Source organism: Elephantulus edwardii, unplaced genomic scaffold, assembly GCF_000299155.1.
Source record: "Elephantulus edwardii isolate Elephantulus edwardi_28Jun2011 unplaced genomic scaffold, EleEdw1.0 scaffold00155, whole genome shotgun sequence".
NCBI classification, from domain to species: Eukaryota; Metazoa; Chordata; class Mammalia; order Macroscelidea; family Macroscelididae; genus Elephantulus; species Elephantulus edwardii.
This window is the reverse complement of record NW_006399905.1, coordinates 7,735,065-7,749,081: the sequence shown is the minus strand read 5'-3', so window position 1 is coordinate 7,749,081 and position 14,017 is coordinate 7,735,065. Positions and strand designations below refer to the sequence as shown.

The 14,017-nt window shown below is 42.8% G+C and overlaps 1 protein-coding gene across 1 annotated transcript in view; it reads left to right on the top strand.

The window, feature by feature from the left end:
* LAMA3 (laminin, alpha 3) overlaps window positions 1–14,017 on the top strand; it is a 383,386-nt gene that overhangs the window by 232,538 nt on the left and 136,831 nt on the right. Inside the window, 6 exon segments of the mRNA XM_006895048.1 lie at window positions 2,402–2,499; window positions 3,554–3,683; window positions 5,655–5,802; window positions 5,871–6,010; window positions 10,552–10,667; window positions 11,687–11,898. Coding sequence (XP_006895110.1) covers window positions 2,402–2,499; window positions 3,554–3,683; window positions 5,655–5,802; window positions 5,871–6,010; window positions 10,552–10,667; window positions 11,687–11,898 — 844 coding nt within the window.

Genomic DNA, 14,017 nt, shown 5'->3' with positions numbered 1-14,017 from the left:
CCCAATCACCAGTGTCTGCTTACAACTGTTCCTCTTCCTTTGTATTTCCATACTTGAAAACTCAACCTCCTTTGCCTTTTCTGTTAGTTAGCTTGTTTTAAAAATTCAAATGCATTGCTGTGGAGTCAGAACTGAATCATAGCTGACCTTCTATTGGATTCCTGAGGATGTAAATTGCATGAGAGGAGATTGCCCATCTTTCTCCTGCAGGGTATGCCCAACAGTGTTACAAACTTTGAACTTGTTCTTGAGAAGAATCTAGAATTTGATGTCTTCTTGTTGTTGCTATTTTCAAACTATAAATTACTGAGACTTTCTTTTTCAAGATAATAGCCCACATGAATCATTCCATTTTTGGCAGTTACAATGGGGTCAATTCTCCATCTTCTAAGTGTGAGTTTGCCCTTTTTGAAACAGTCCAGAGTTGTTCAGTGACCTGTCTGACTGGCATAGAGGCTCCATGAGGGCAAGGCCATTGTCCATCATGGTTTTGCAGGATCTTGGCACTCAATGTATAGTAGGTGCTTTGTAAAAGTCTTCTTGTTGTTATTGAAGAAACTTTGTGGTCAAGCTGGTAATACATTTTAATTGAAAATAAAACATGCTGCTAAATTAGTGCCTTGAGTTCCCAGTCTGACTCACTGGAGTCCTCTGGAGACACTTCCATGAGCCACAACCAAGTATGCCTGCAATTCCAATCAACCTGTTTAAAGTGAGCTTCTTTCTCATAGGAGCAGCTCTGGCCTGGGTGCCAGGCTCCCTGACATTCCAGAGAAGGAGAGCAATATTGGCATCAGAAGTCATGGGATGGAGTTGTTGTAGAATGTTGTTGGAATTTTTGTTCTCTCTTTTATTTCAGTTGTTGTTAGGTGACATCAAGTTGAGAACAACTCATGCAGATCCTATGAACAAAAGATCTGAACCCTGCTCTATCCTGCACCATCCTCACACTTCCTGACACACAAGAGCCCATTGCAGCAGTCACCGTATCAATCCACCTGGTTGAGGGTCTTCCTTTCCTTCGCCAACCCTCCACCCTTCACAGCATTATGTCCTTCTACAAGGAATAGCCCCTCCTAGCAACATGTCCAAAGTATGTGAGGCGAAGCGTCATCATTCTCGCCTCAAAAGAACACTCTGGCTGCACCCTCTCCAAGATATATCTATTTGTTCTCTTGGCCGTCTATGGGATGTTCAGTGCTCTTCTTCAACACCGCAGCTCAAAGTATTTATCTATATTTATTTCAGTAGTTATCTCCCAAACCCATTTAGTCAGTTGTTATTGTTGTTGTTTTTAAATGCCATTGAGTCAAGTATGAGTCATAGAAACACAATGAACAACACATCTGGCCTATCTCACCATCTCTGACATACTTGAGCACAGTGCTGTAGTCACCCTGCCAATCCACCTTAATGGGGTTCTTCCTCTCTTTCGTTGACCCTCTTTCACCCTTCCAAGCACAATATTGTTTTCTAAGGAATAACCTCTCTTAGCAACATGTCCAAAGTATGAGAGATGAAACCTTGTCATTCTTGCCTCTAAGAAGTACTCTGGTTGTACTTTTTCCAAGAAGTAGCTGTTCATTCTTTCAGCAGTCCATGGGGTATTCAGTGTTCTTCTCCAACACTGCAGGGTAAAGGTATGAATAATTCTCCTGCTATCCTTGTTCATTGTCCAGATCTCAGATGTACAGCAAGTAATTGCAAAGACCAGAACGTGAATAAGGTCCTGTATAGAAGTAAAGGATTTGTTTACACATTATGATGCCCAAGAGACAGCCATCCTGCGGTTTTTATCATTTAAAAAAAGAACAATTACTATTCGTCTGATACAGGCCATGGTCTTTGCAATCACTTGTTATGCATCAGAGAGTTGGACAATGACTAAGGAGGATAGAAGGAGAATTGATGCCTTTAAGCTTTGGTGTTGGAGAAGAGTATTGAGGGTACCATGGACTGCTAAGAAAACAAACATATTCATTCTGGAGAGGGTTACACTGGGCTGCTTCTTGGAGGCAAGGATTCTGAGGCCTCCTCTGACATACTTTGGTCATGTTGTAAGGAGAGACCAGTCCTTGGGGAAGGACATCATGCTTTGGAGGGTGGAGGGCAGGCACAGGAGGGGAAGGTCCTCTGGGAGGTGGATTGGTTCAGTGACTGGGGTAATTGAGATGAGTGTGTCAGAGATTATGAGATTGGCACAGGACAGGGCGCAGTTTAGGGATGTTGTACATAGGGTCGCTATGAGTCGCAAGCGACTCGACAGCACTTAACAACAACAACAACAATTCGTCTGACCGAAACCTTTAAATATTTTCTTCTTTAAAATAGAGAATTTGTCCATTGGTTTTATTCATGACTATGATAATTCTTTCTTTTTTGTCTTGTATTTATTCAACAGCACCAAATTTGTCTCATACCAATTGAAGAATTCTCAACTGAATACGTGAGACCTCAAGTTCACTGCATTGCCCGTTACGGGCAGTTTGTAAGACAAAGGTAATGTGACTCCTTCCTTTCTGCCTAAGTTATGGTCTGAGTAACACTGTAACACTTGCAAGACTGGAACTTCATTCTTAACTGTAGAATGATTGTCAACTAAGGTGCTAAAAGGCTTACGGTGGATTAAAAATTAAGCTTTATCATCATCCCTTGCAGTCTTTCCAGAATTCCGTAACATAAGGAAGCTGACACAGGCGTCAGGAGGTTAACTCAGCCATGGATGGTAGTTATCCTGCTATTTTGAACCCAAGACTCAAGCCTTTAATCTCTGCGTCTGAGACTATTCAATTAAAAAACCATGCAAATAATGAGCGCTCATAACTATGTTATGAATATTAACTAACCAAGGCTTACGGAGGTTTTGGCAGGATTGCTATGTTGTAGATACAAAAAGAATTTAAATACACAGTCATACCTGCTGGTTCATAGAGTCAGGCTGCAGAAAACACGGGGATGATGCTAATCTTAAAGATGATGTCTATTTGATCCTTGTTTTTATATAGCTTTATGTCAACACGTATGGTATAGAGGCCTCGTTGCATTTATCTCCTTTTAACAAATAATTCTAGTTCTGAAAGTTTCAACCCAGCTAGAAAGTTTCAATCTAGCTTGCTTGACTTCAGGATTAAGGATTTGTCTGTTTTAACTGATATTATTGAGCAAATGGTGGAATACACTTAGCTGAAGAATTACGCTGAGTACCTTTATAGCAATGTCAAACTCCTTCCTGCTGAGTCAGAACCCGTAACTGCCTCTCCAGTGGACTTTCAGAGGCTGTAACTCTCACAGGAGGAGATTGCCCATCTTTCATGGATCAGCTAGTGGATTTGAACTTTGGATTCAAACTTTGGGTAAGCAGGGCAATTCCTTACCCACTAGGCTGCCAGAGGGTGGCCCTTTGCCATTTTACAAAGATCTCTAAAGTTCTCTGATCTCCGTGAGACTGAATCCTTCTGAAGGTCACATAGCTTTGTGCTTAAAGACTGCTTCTTCCCTGAGTGAAGTTTTGGTTTTCCTGAAAAATAAGATTTTAAAATTTCTTGTTTTCCAGTGCCACCTGTGTCCCCATGGCTCCAGGAACTCCTCCAACAGCGTTAATTTTGGTTGCTCCAAGTGGTAGGCTTTCCCCCCTTCTGTCCCAACATCCTTCACCTTCTGGAATCACTTTGAAGATGCCACAGGTAGGACATCACATGAGAGTGTTCTTCCTACATCCCAGCTGTGTATCCCCTGGCAACTTGTCAGAAATGCGAGTTCTCGGATCCTCTGTTAGATCTAGTGAGTCAGACACTGGGGTTGGGACCAGTGACTGTTGTTTCAAAAAACCCTCTGCATAAATCTCACGCCCCTAGTGTATGACATCTTCTGTTCTCGCCTGTGGAAACTTTCAGAAATGAAGGCGTTGGTTAGACCTGTCTGTGCCCACCCCAGCTTGATGTTCTTTTTTCCTTCGTGGATCTCTGTTTTCTACTGTGTTGTTGATTGCCGTCGAGTCAATCATGACTCATAATAACCCTATGAACAAAAGTCCTGAACCCTTTCTGTAACTATCATCGTTTCTCGAAGTTCATAGAGATTTCAGAGGCATGTTATTTAAGAAGTGGGTGTCACTCTTGCTTCCAAAAATTTTCTGTAGGTCTCTTGTAATACTTCATATTTTCACAGGCTGCTGCAGCTTACCATTGTTGGGTTTACTCTTGTCCTGGTCTGTACTTTCAAAGTAGCTGCTGTGGCCAATCCTTTTGTGGTCTTCTCCACACACTAAGCATAAAGTCTTGCAAGTTGGAAGTTAATTTTTTAAATAAAATCAATCAAATTTGTGAAGTAATCACCTAGAGCACCAAAATAAAATAGAACAGGGTTTTTTGTTGCTGTTTACTATGAACTACGGAATTTCAGGGTTTTGTTATTATTGTTGTTCTGTGTTATAGAAATATGGTTAATGTTTGCTATGATATTATCAATGTCCTGTAATTCTAACAATAGCTAATGTCAATTATGCATTTCTTCTATCTTGAAAATGGACAGAATCTAAGAAATAACGTTCAATTGGCCCTCACATGGGAAATACAGCTTAGAATAGGGAGGAAAAGGAATTGAGACAATGAGAGTTCTCACCCAGGTTTGGTTAAAAATGGATGTCTGACTTTTGGTTGGTTCCTCCCTCCCCCTCTGCTAGTTTATTTACTAAACTCGAATACAAATTTGAACAAATTCTTTCAATTTCCCTCACCCCCCACCCATCAAATTGTACAACCCAATGATTAATCTTCCCTTTCCCAGTGCATATCCACATCCCTCTGCTTCCAGCCTCTTCCACATTCCTGGATCCTTATATTCATTCTATAATAACGGTTTTATACAATATTTATCCTTGTGGGACTGAGTTAGTTCACTCAGCATAGTGCTCTCCAGTCCCTCCCAAGTTAGGTAATAATTTACAAAGTTATTGCTCCTGTGTGCTGCATAGTATTCCATAGTGTGAATGTACTATAATTTCTCAATCCATTCATTTGTGGTTGGACATCTGGGCTGTTTTCATGTTCTTGTGATGGTGAATAATCCCTCTATGAACACTGGTGGACAAATCTCAGTTTGTGCCTCAGTTCTCACTGATAACCCAATTACAAAATGGGCAAAAGATATGGAAAGATTTTTTCACAGAGGAAGATATTCAAGTGGCTAACAGACACATGAAGAAATGCTCCAAATCACTGGCAATAAGAGAGATGCAAATCAAAACCACAATGAGGTACCATTTCACTCCAGGAAAAGTGGCAAAGTTTAACCGGGCAGCAAGTATTAGATGTTGGAGAGGATGTGGCGAGAAAGGCACTCTTATACATTGTTGGTGGGATTGTAAAATGGTGAAACCATTCTGGAAGGCAGTTTGGCACTTCCTTAAAAAGCTGAACATAGAATTCCATATGACCCAGCTATTCTGCTACTGGAATACGCACTGAGAATGTCTGAATTTTGACAATGTACTTGCCCTCCCTAAATCGCAGTTCTCATTTGAGAAATTAGAGAACTTTATTAGATGACCTCTCATTTCCCACTTATTGTTTGATTTCTTGGCCTCTAAATATTCTGTGATTCTAATATTTGTAGCTTTTATTTTAGTTTGTTTTAAATCTTTCCCCTCCTCTTAGAACCAGGTCACCCTGAGGGGCCGAGTACCACAGCTGGGCCGATACGTCTTTGTCGTCCATTTCTATCAGCCAGCGTTCCCAACGTTCCCTGCACAAGTATTTGTGGATGGAGCCCAGCAGCAGTGGTCAGGTGAGTGGCCGTGAGCAGGCATTGTCAGCTGCTAGCCCCTCGTCATCCCTGCCATAGTGAACACAAACTGTTCTCTCTCTGTCCAGGTTCCTTCCTTGCCTCGTTTTGTCCACATGTCCTTGGCTGCCAAGATCAAGTCATCTCCGGAAGCCAGGTTGCGTTTGACATTTCAGAGCCTGAAGTTGGCGTGACTGTGCAAGTTCCAGAAGGAAAGTCCTTAGTTTTGGTGCGTTCCACCTTTCCTCAGCTTGCTCTTCATGTGCCTTCCTTGGTCAACAGGGTTTTTTTACATGCTTACTTGGCTCATGGAAATAATTGCTCTGAAGAGTTGAAGTCATATTTGCTGAAATACATTTATGTTTCACAGGTATCTTTTACAGAAAGTCAGAAGTTTGTGATAACTCAGGAGGAATAATTAATTACCTGACTCATTACCATTGAGTCCGAACTGTTCTGAAGCTGCCTCTCCAGCAGGTTTTCAAGCTGTAAAGCAGTGGTGGGCTCGAGTTGCCTACCTTTGGGTTGGCAGTGCAGCTCCTTAACTACTGGACTACCAGAGCTCCCTAAGAAGAATAGGCATAATAAAAAAATGAATACAAAGGAGAAAAACAACAACCAACCTAACCTAGAAAAGAGTTGGAAGGAGAATACTTCAATTTTCCATTAGTCCTTCTTTCCTCACTTGCCTGATCTCTCACTAAAGCTTTTCTATTTTTTAATTTTTTATTATCATTAATTTTAATGAAAATTTACAGAGATTTTGGATTTCCATTCATTCACTGTTGCAATTTTCTCCCTGTCCACCCCTCACCTCCAGTTCATTCTTCTCTTCGAAAAGTAAAAGAAAAATTCTTTCATTGCTTTACAATCCCTCCAACCAAGCCCACTCCACTATGCAGCCTTCATTCTGGACTCCTGTCATGACAATAATACTTAACCATATATCCCATTTAAACAGTCCTCTCTCTCATCTGTTTCAATGAAGTATACATAATTTACCGCATCTTTCTCAGTCTCCACCCCCCCCCAAACCTGATGTCAGTCCTGTTTTACAACAGTGGCACTTGCTAGAGCTTTAAAAAAAAATTATTGGTCTGTATACAATAATTTGTTCCATTGTGTTTCATTCAAGTACATTGAGTATTTTTTTCGCCCCTCCTTTCACCCATCAAACTCTGTGACCCTGTGATTTCCCTTTCCACGCCAGTCTCCCAACCCCTTCCCCTTCTCTCTTTGGATACCATACGCATCTCACTGATTATCCTTCTGTTTTTTACAATAATGATCTTATATAGTATTTGCTCTTATGCAACTGAGTTAGTTCTCTCAGCATAATGCTTTCTAGCCTCTCCATGTTATATGATATTTTTCTAAATTGTTGCTTCTGAGTGCTGCATAGTATTCCATCATGTGACTGTACCACAATTTCTCAATCCAGTCGTTTGTTGATGGACATTTGGACTGTTTCCATGTTCTTGCTGTTGTGAATAATGCTGCAACGAACATCAGTATGCAAATCTCCATTTGTGTCTCAGTTCTGTTTTCCTTGAGGCCTATTCCTAACAATGCTAGGTCATATGGAATTTCTATGCTCTGCTTTTTGAGGAAATGCCAAACTGCCTTCCAGAGTGGATGCACCATTTTACAATTCCACCAACAGTACGAGAGTTCCCACCTCTCCACATCCTTTCCAACACTTGCTGCTTGCTCTCCTACTAAACTTTGCCACTGAAGTTGAGGTGAGATGATAGTCTCATTGTGGTTTTGATTTGCATCTCTCTTACTGCCAGTGATTTGGAGCATTTCGTCATGTGTCTGTTGGCCATTGGAATATTTTCCTCTGTAAAGAAGAATTTCATGAACAACATATGAGCAAGAGCCTATGGTGATGAAGGAAGAAGTTCAAGCTGCTTTGAAGGAAATAGCAAAAAATAAGGCTTCAGGAATAGATGGTATACCAATTGACATATTTCAGCTAACAGATGCTGCCCTTGATGTGCTCACCAAGTTGTGTCAAGAAATCTGGAGAACAACCACTTGGCCAACTGACTGGAAGAGATCTATATTTGTTCCCATTCCAAAGAAAGGTGACCCAACAGAGTGTGGAAACTATAGAACAATATTGTTGATTTCACATGCAAGCAAGATTCTGCTGAAGATTATCCAAAAATTACTGGAACAGCACATCAGCAGAGAACTGCCAGAAGTCCAGGCTGGGTTTAGAGGGGGCCGTGGTACCAGGACATTGTAGCTAATGTTAGATGGATCTTGGCTGAAAGCAGGGAGTACCAGAGGAATGTCTATCTGTGCTTCATTGATTATGCAAAGGCATTTGACTGTGTGGACCATAACAAACTGTGGCTGACTCTGAGAAGAATGGGAATCCCAGAACACTTGATTGTACTAATGTGAAACCTGCACTTGAACCAAGAGGCAGTCATCAGAACAGAGCAAGGAAACACTGCCTGGTTCAAAATTGGGAAGGGTGTACGTCAGGGATGTGTCTGTCTCCATACCTTTTAAACCTGTATGCAGAACAGATCATCCGTGAGGCTGGGCTCTAGGAGGAGAAATGCAGCATCAGGATTGGTGGAAGATCTATCAACAATTTGTGTTATGCAGATGATACAACCCTGCTTGCTGAAACTGAGGAGGCCCTGAAGCGCTTGCTGCAGAGGGTCAAGGACTGCAGCCTTCAATATGGATTGAGGCTCAATGTCAAGATGATAAAGATTCTCACCACTGGACCAATTGGCAGCATCAGGATGGATGGTGAAGAGATTGAGATTGTTCACAGCTTTAGTTTTCTTAGCTCCACAATCAACACTCTTGGCACCAGCAGCCAGGAAATTAAAAGACATATTGTGATAGGAATGTCTGCTGTTAGGGACCTCTCTAAAGTACTGAAAAGCAACGGTGTGTCTCTGGAGACTAAGGTGCATCTGGTACAGGCCATAGTCTTTGCAATCACTTGTTATGAGTCAGAGAGCTGGACAATGACCAGGGTGGATAGAAGGAGAATTGATGCTTTTGAGCTTTGGTGTTGGAGAAGAGTGCTGGGGGTACCATGGACAGCTAAGGAAACAAACAGATTCATCTTGGAGAGGATTAAACTGGGCTGCTCCTTGGAGGCAAGGATTCTGGGGCTTTGTCTGACATACTTTGGTCATGTTGTAAGGAGATACCAGTCCTTGGAGAAGGACATCACTCTTGGGAGGGTGGAAGGACAGTGCAGGAGGGAAAGACCCTCTGGGAGGTGGATTGATTTGGTGACTGGGGCAGTTGGGATGAGTGTGTTGGAGACAGTGCGATTGGCACAGGACAGAGTAGAGTTTAAGGCTGTTGTACATAGGGTCGCGATGAGTCACAATGACTCGACGACACATAACAACAACAACAAGTCTTTCCATGTTTTTGCACGTTTTATAATTGTATGATAAGGTTTTTTTCTTACAGAATCTCTGAAGCTTTTAACAGTCTTTTAAAAAATATCTTTTTTTGTCCTCATGCTATTTCTTCTAGAGTTTCTTCCACTTTCTCTAGTGTCTCTTCTATCCTTTATTTTTTCCCCTTACCCGCATTTACTGGAGTTCCCTCAAGTCAAATATACAGCCCTTTTGTCTTATATCATCTCTGTTTGTATGACATCATCTGCTCCAGTTGGTTTGACTCTCTCCTCCTTTTAATGACACCCATATCTGTACACTTATCTCCAATCATTCCAGGAAAGGGTAAGGTTCATAGCTGAATGCCTTAGATCTGTTGTTCATCGTGTCATTATGAGTTGAAGTCAACTCGATGGAACCTAAAACAGGACTGATATGTGACCATCTCGACAGCCAGATAGCACCCATATTTCTCAGACATAACTGGTTTCTCATGAAGCTAGAATGTCCCCTACCATGTTTGTCATCTTGGTTGATGGACAGACTTAAATTACCAGGACCAACCTCAGACCAGTGCAAGCCTTTGTCCTAGGTTCTCCATCGACCCACTTGGTTTGTTTATTCATACAGCCACTTCAGTTATTCTAGCAGACCCAGGGGTGTCCCAGGCAAGAATCATAGGGGTCCCTGGGCTCACTACCGGCCCCATGTCCCAGCCCAGCACTCCCGACCCCAGGCTGCTGATTCTTGGGGCAGTGCACCGGAAGGTTTACCCTGGCCCTTATAGTTGTCTACATGAGAACATAGGTTGCATTCTTTTAAAAATCAGTTTTATCCCCGTGAAAGTTTATAAATCACATTCTTTCTTTCAGACAACCATTCATAGACATCAGTTGTCATTGGCTGATGCAGTTAATGTACTACAATGTCTGACCACATTCTTATTGTACATTACTCTTCTCTTCACTCATATTCTCTATTGATTAATTTCCCTCCTCCTTTCCCCCTCTCAAACCTTGTTTTACCTGTAGGGTGTGTCCTGCTCCAGATTTTTAAAACAGGATGGTTAAGGTGGTAAGGGGTGGGTAAGGTGGTAACAAGGAGAGCAGGAAAATAATGGATAGATAATTCCGTATTGGAGTAGGTGGAGGGGAAGTCAATCTGAAGTGAATGGATCATCAGATGTTATATATATTACATAGGTGGCATTTTAAAGACTGATTTAAATTCATCCTTGTGATTCTTTAAAAAAAAATCTGTTTCGTTTAGTGTTGGCTTAGCAACAAAGAACACTGATCCAGGAGAAGAGAAAGTTTACCGTATAATTCTTAAGTGTGTCTGCTTTGTGAAGCTCAAAAACACTCTGATGGGTTTCCTCTAGGTCCGTGTCCTGCTGGTGCCTGTGGAGAATTATGACTCTCAAACACTCCACAAAGAAGCCCTGGATAAATCGGCAGAGTTTGTCAACAGCTGTGGAGGAAACAGTTTTTATATTGAGTAAGTATCGTTCCGTGGAAGGCTCTACAATGCCCAATCACTTCAGCCAGGACAGGGCTGAGGGAAAAGGTGATCTGTGAACCTTCCATCCCTGTTTGCTATCATGTCAGTGGTGGTGAGGGTGGTTTTGGGGGAGTAGATCCCTTCTACTTGCCATGACCATTCTGCAGTGATCTGTGGTGAGCTCTCTGGGCAAGGTCACTGCCTAAAACTTCGAGCGTGGCCAAGGTCCGCCATTGATGCTGGGCTTGCTGGAATGTTAGAGGTGCCCCTTCCTCTCCTCTGCTTCCTATCTGTTCACTCAGATTCATCACCATGCCATCTTGTAGAAAGGCCTTGGCCCTGATTCTGCTCTCTGTTGTCTAACTGACCAGAGAACATCACAGAGATGTGACCATCCTTGCACTGTCCCATTTCTTGGATGTGCAATATCCTGGCCAGTGTGAGGGGACCACTTCACTTGTCAGCACACCAACCTTGTAGGTTTCTTGAGGAACCTGATTGCTTCAGAGGCTCCTGAGAGACCAGATTTCCAGATACCAAGATACCAAGAGCAAAGATTCTGAGGTCAAGCCACTGTGGGTCCCAGTGCTGGCCAGCTCCCTCACATCTCTGAGGTTTTGGGGGCATCACTTCCACAAGCTCAGTCACTGATTCTGTGAAATGGGGCTCAGACCTAACTAGTTGGGTGCTTATAATGCTAAAAAGGAGATATAGGTAAAACTTCTAGCACGTAATACCTGGTACTTAGCATTCTGTAAATGTTGGCAATCCTTCTCCTTGCTATTATTAATACAGCTTCTGCTGTCCTCTTTTGCAACAGCTTTCTTTGGATATAATTGACATAGCATACAATTGATCTTAAAAATATGTGTTCAGCCTTTTAATCCAGCCACCAGAGGTCTCTGCCCACTGTGTGGTGCTGGGCCCTCCTGTAGTGGGTGGATAGAGATGTAGGACCAATCATTGTGTGGGTTTCTGCACTGGCAGCAAACCATGCTTTACTTTTGTCTCCACAGCCTCCAGACAGCATCTGGATTCTGTAAGAACTCCGCCCAGACCCTGGTAGCCTTGTACCATGATGGTGCACTGCCCTGTGAATGCCACCCTGCTGGAGCCCTGGGCCAGGCTTGCAGCCCTGAGGGTGGACAGTGCCCATGTCGGCCCAACATCATCGGGCGGCGGTGCACCCGCTGCCAGACGGGCTACTACGGATTCCCGCACTGCAGGCGTAAGTGCAGGCCTGCCATGGCCGCTCTGTCTTCCTGGGGTAGTGTACAGAGATCATAATCTAGAACAGCACTATTTATTCACAGCGCAGAGGACGTGGCTAATATGCAGATTCTGATTTGGCAGGTCTTGGCATGAGGGGGCAGAGAGACAGCCTCCCAAAGGGGCATAAGGAGGGGTGCAAGGCATGTGCAAACAGAAGCCTATCCTCTGGTCTTCCCCTATCCTGGGCACTGGGTCTGAAGCTTTGGAGGCTGAGTGTCCCTGAAAGCCCACTTGTCTACTTAGGACAAGTAGACAAGTGGATGTAGGACTCTGATGAACAGGAGACCCCACATCCGAATGGCAAGAGACAGCATCAGGGCGTTTACTTCCAAGGAAGTGTATATGTCAGAGCCAGTTGGTCTGCTGTACCTCCTTCAGCATTCCAGCACTGCAGCCTCAGTGAATTACATCCTGTCCAGATCAGTCATAGTCAGCTGTTGTTGTTGTTAGGTGCCATCAAGTCGAGTATGACTCATAGTGACCCTATGAACAGCCAACTTGAACCTTGCTCTATCCTGTTTCATCTTCATCATCTCTGGCACGCTCAAGCCCATTGCTGAAGTCACCATGTCAATCCATCTCATTGGAGGTCTTCCTCTCTTTCGCTGACCCTCCATCTTTCCAAGCATGGTGTCCCTTTCCAAAGAATAGCCTGGCCTAGCTACTTGTCTAAAGTATGAAAGATGAAGCTTCGCCATCTTTGCCTCCAAGGAGCACTCAAGCTGCAGTAACATCTGTTGGGTTGGACTATGAGCTGAAGCTGATGAAACAGCCACAGCCACAGCCACAAACACTCTCTCTCTCCGACTTAGGTGTCTCAAGAGAAACAGCACTCTAATAAGATTGTTATTAAGTGCTGTAGAGTGGTAGACAACCCATAGTGACCCTATGGACAAAAGTCTTGAACACAAAACTTTCATCTTTTCTCCAAGTTCAAAGAGTTTCTGGAGGCCAGCTTTTGTTGGAAGTAGATGCCACTCTGTTGTTTTGGGGTTTTTTTCCTTCCAGGATATCCACAAAAAACCAGACCCGAGGGCCACAGGCTCAAGGGCCAAAAGCCTTTTTAAATACGAGGCCAAATCCAGTCATCTCATAACCTATTGTGAGCAACAGCCACACCTTAGTCTCAAACCCCAGCTAGAAAACACACCTTTGCAGAATCTGGCTGTTCTGCTGATCTTCCCAGCCTGGAAATAGCCCCAGACTGATGGTTGAAAGCCTTTTTAAATGTGAGGCCAAATCCAATCAGCTCACACCCTATTGTGAGCAATAGCCACACCCTAGTCTCAAACCCAAACCAGAAAACACACCTTTGCATAAATGTAGTTCATAGAGACTTGTGCTGCAAACCCCAAAGCCACACCTTTTGGAAGGTTCAAATCCAACAGGGCTCCTAAGGAGAAAGGTAGGTAATCTCCTGTGCAATATCCAGCCTTTGACATCTGCTGGAGGGTTGGCTGTGAGTCAGTTCCAATTTGATGGCAGTGAGTTTGAGTTTTGAATTTATGTGCATGTATAAAATACAGATACTATATATAAAATAAATTATGTGGCCAAGGTATATGTAATATGCTTTAATAATATATAAATAAATTATATCTAGATAAGATATATGTAATAAATTAAATAGTTAAAATAGTGATGTGCTTGGGTACCATAGAGTCAGAACCAATCTATAGCTGACCCTCTGGTGGGTTTTCAAAGGCAGTTAACGGCACAAAAGGAGATTGTCCATCCTTCTTCCACAGAGCAGCTGGTGGCCTCAAACTGTGTGCCCTTGGGATTACAGCGCAGCATATATTATACAAATAAGTGGTAAAAAGCTGCACTGTGATCCAAAAGACATACAGTTCGAATCCACCAGCTGTTCTATGGGAGAAGGATGGGCAGCACCTCTTGTGTGATATACTGTCTCTGAAAATCTGCTGGAGGGTCAACTATGGTTCAGTCCCAATTTGACAGCATGCTACAACAATTTATATTGAAAAGATATAAATTATGTAGATAAGATGTATGCTATATAAAATAAATTCCATGTTGATCAGGTGTGTAAAACAAATTCCATAATGAGAGGA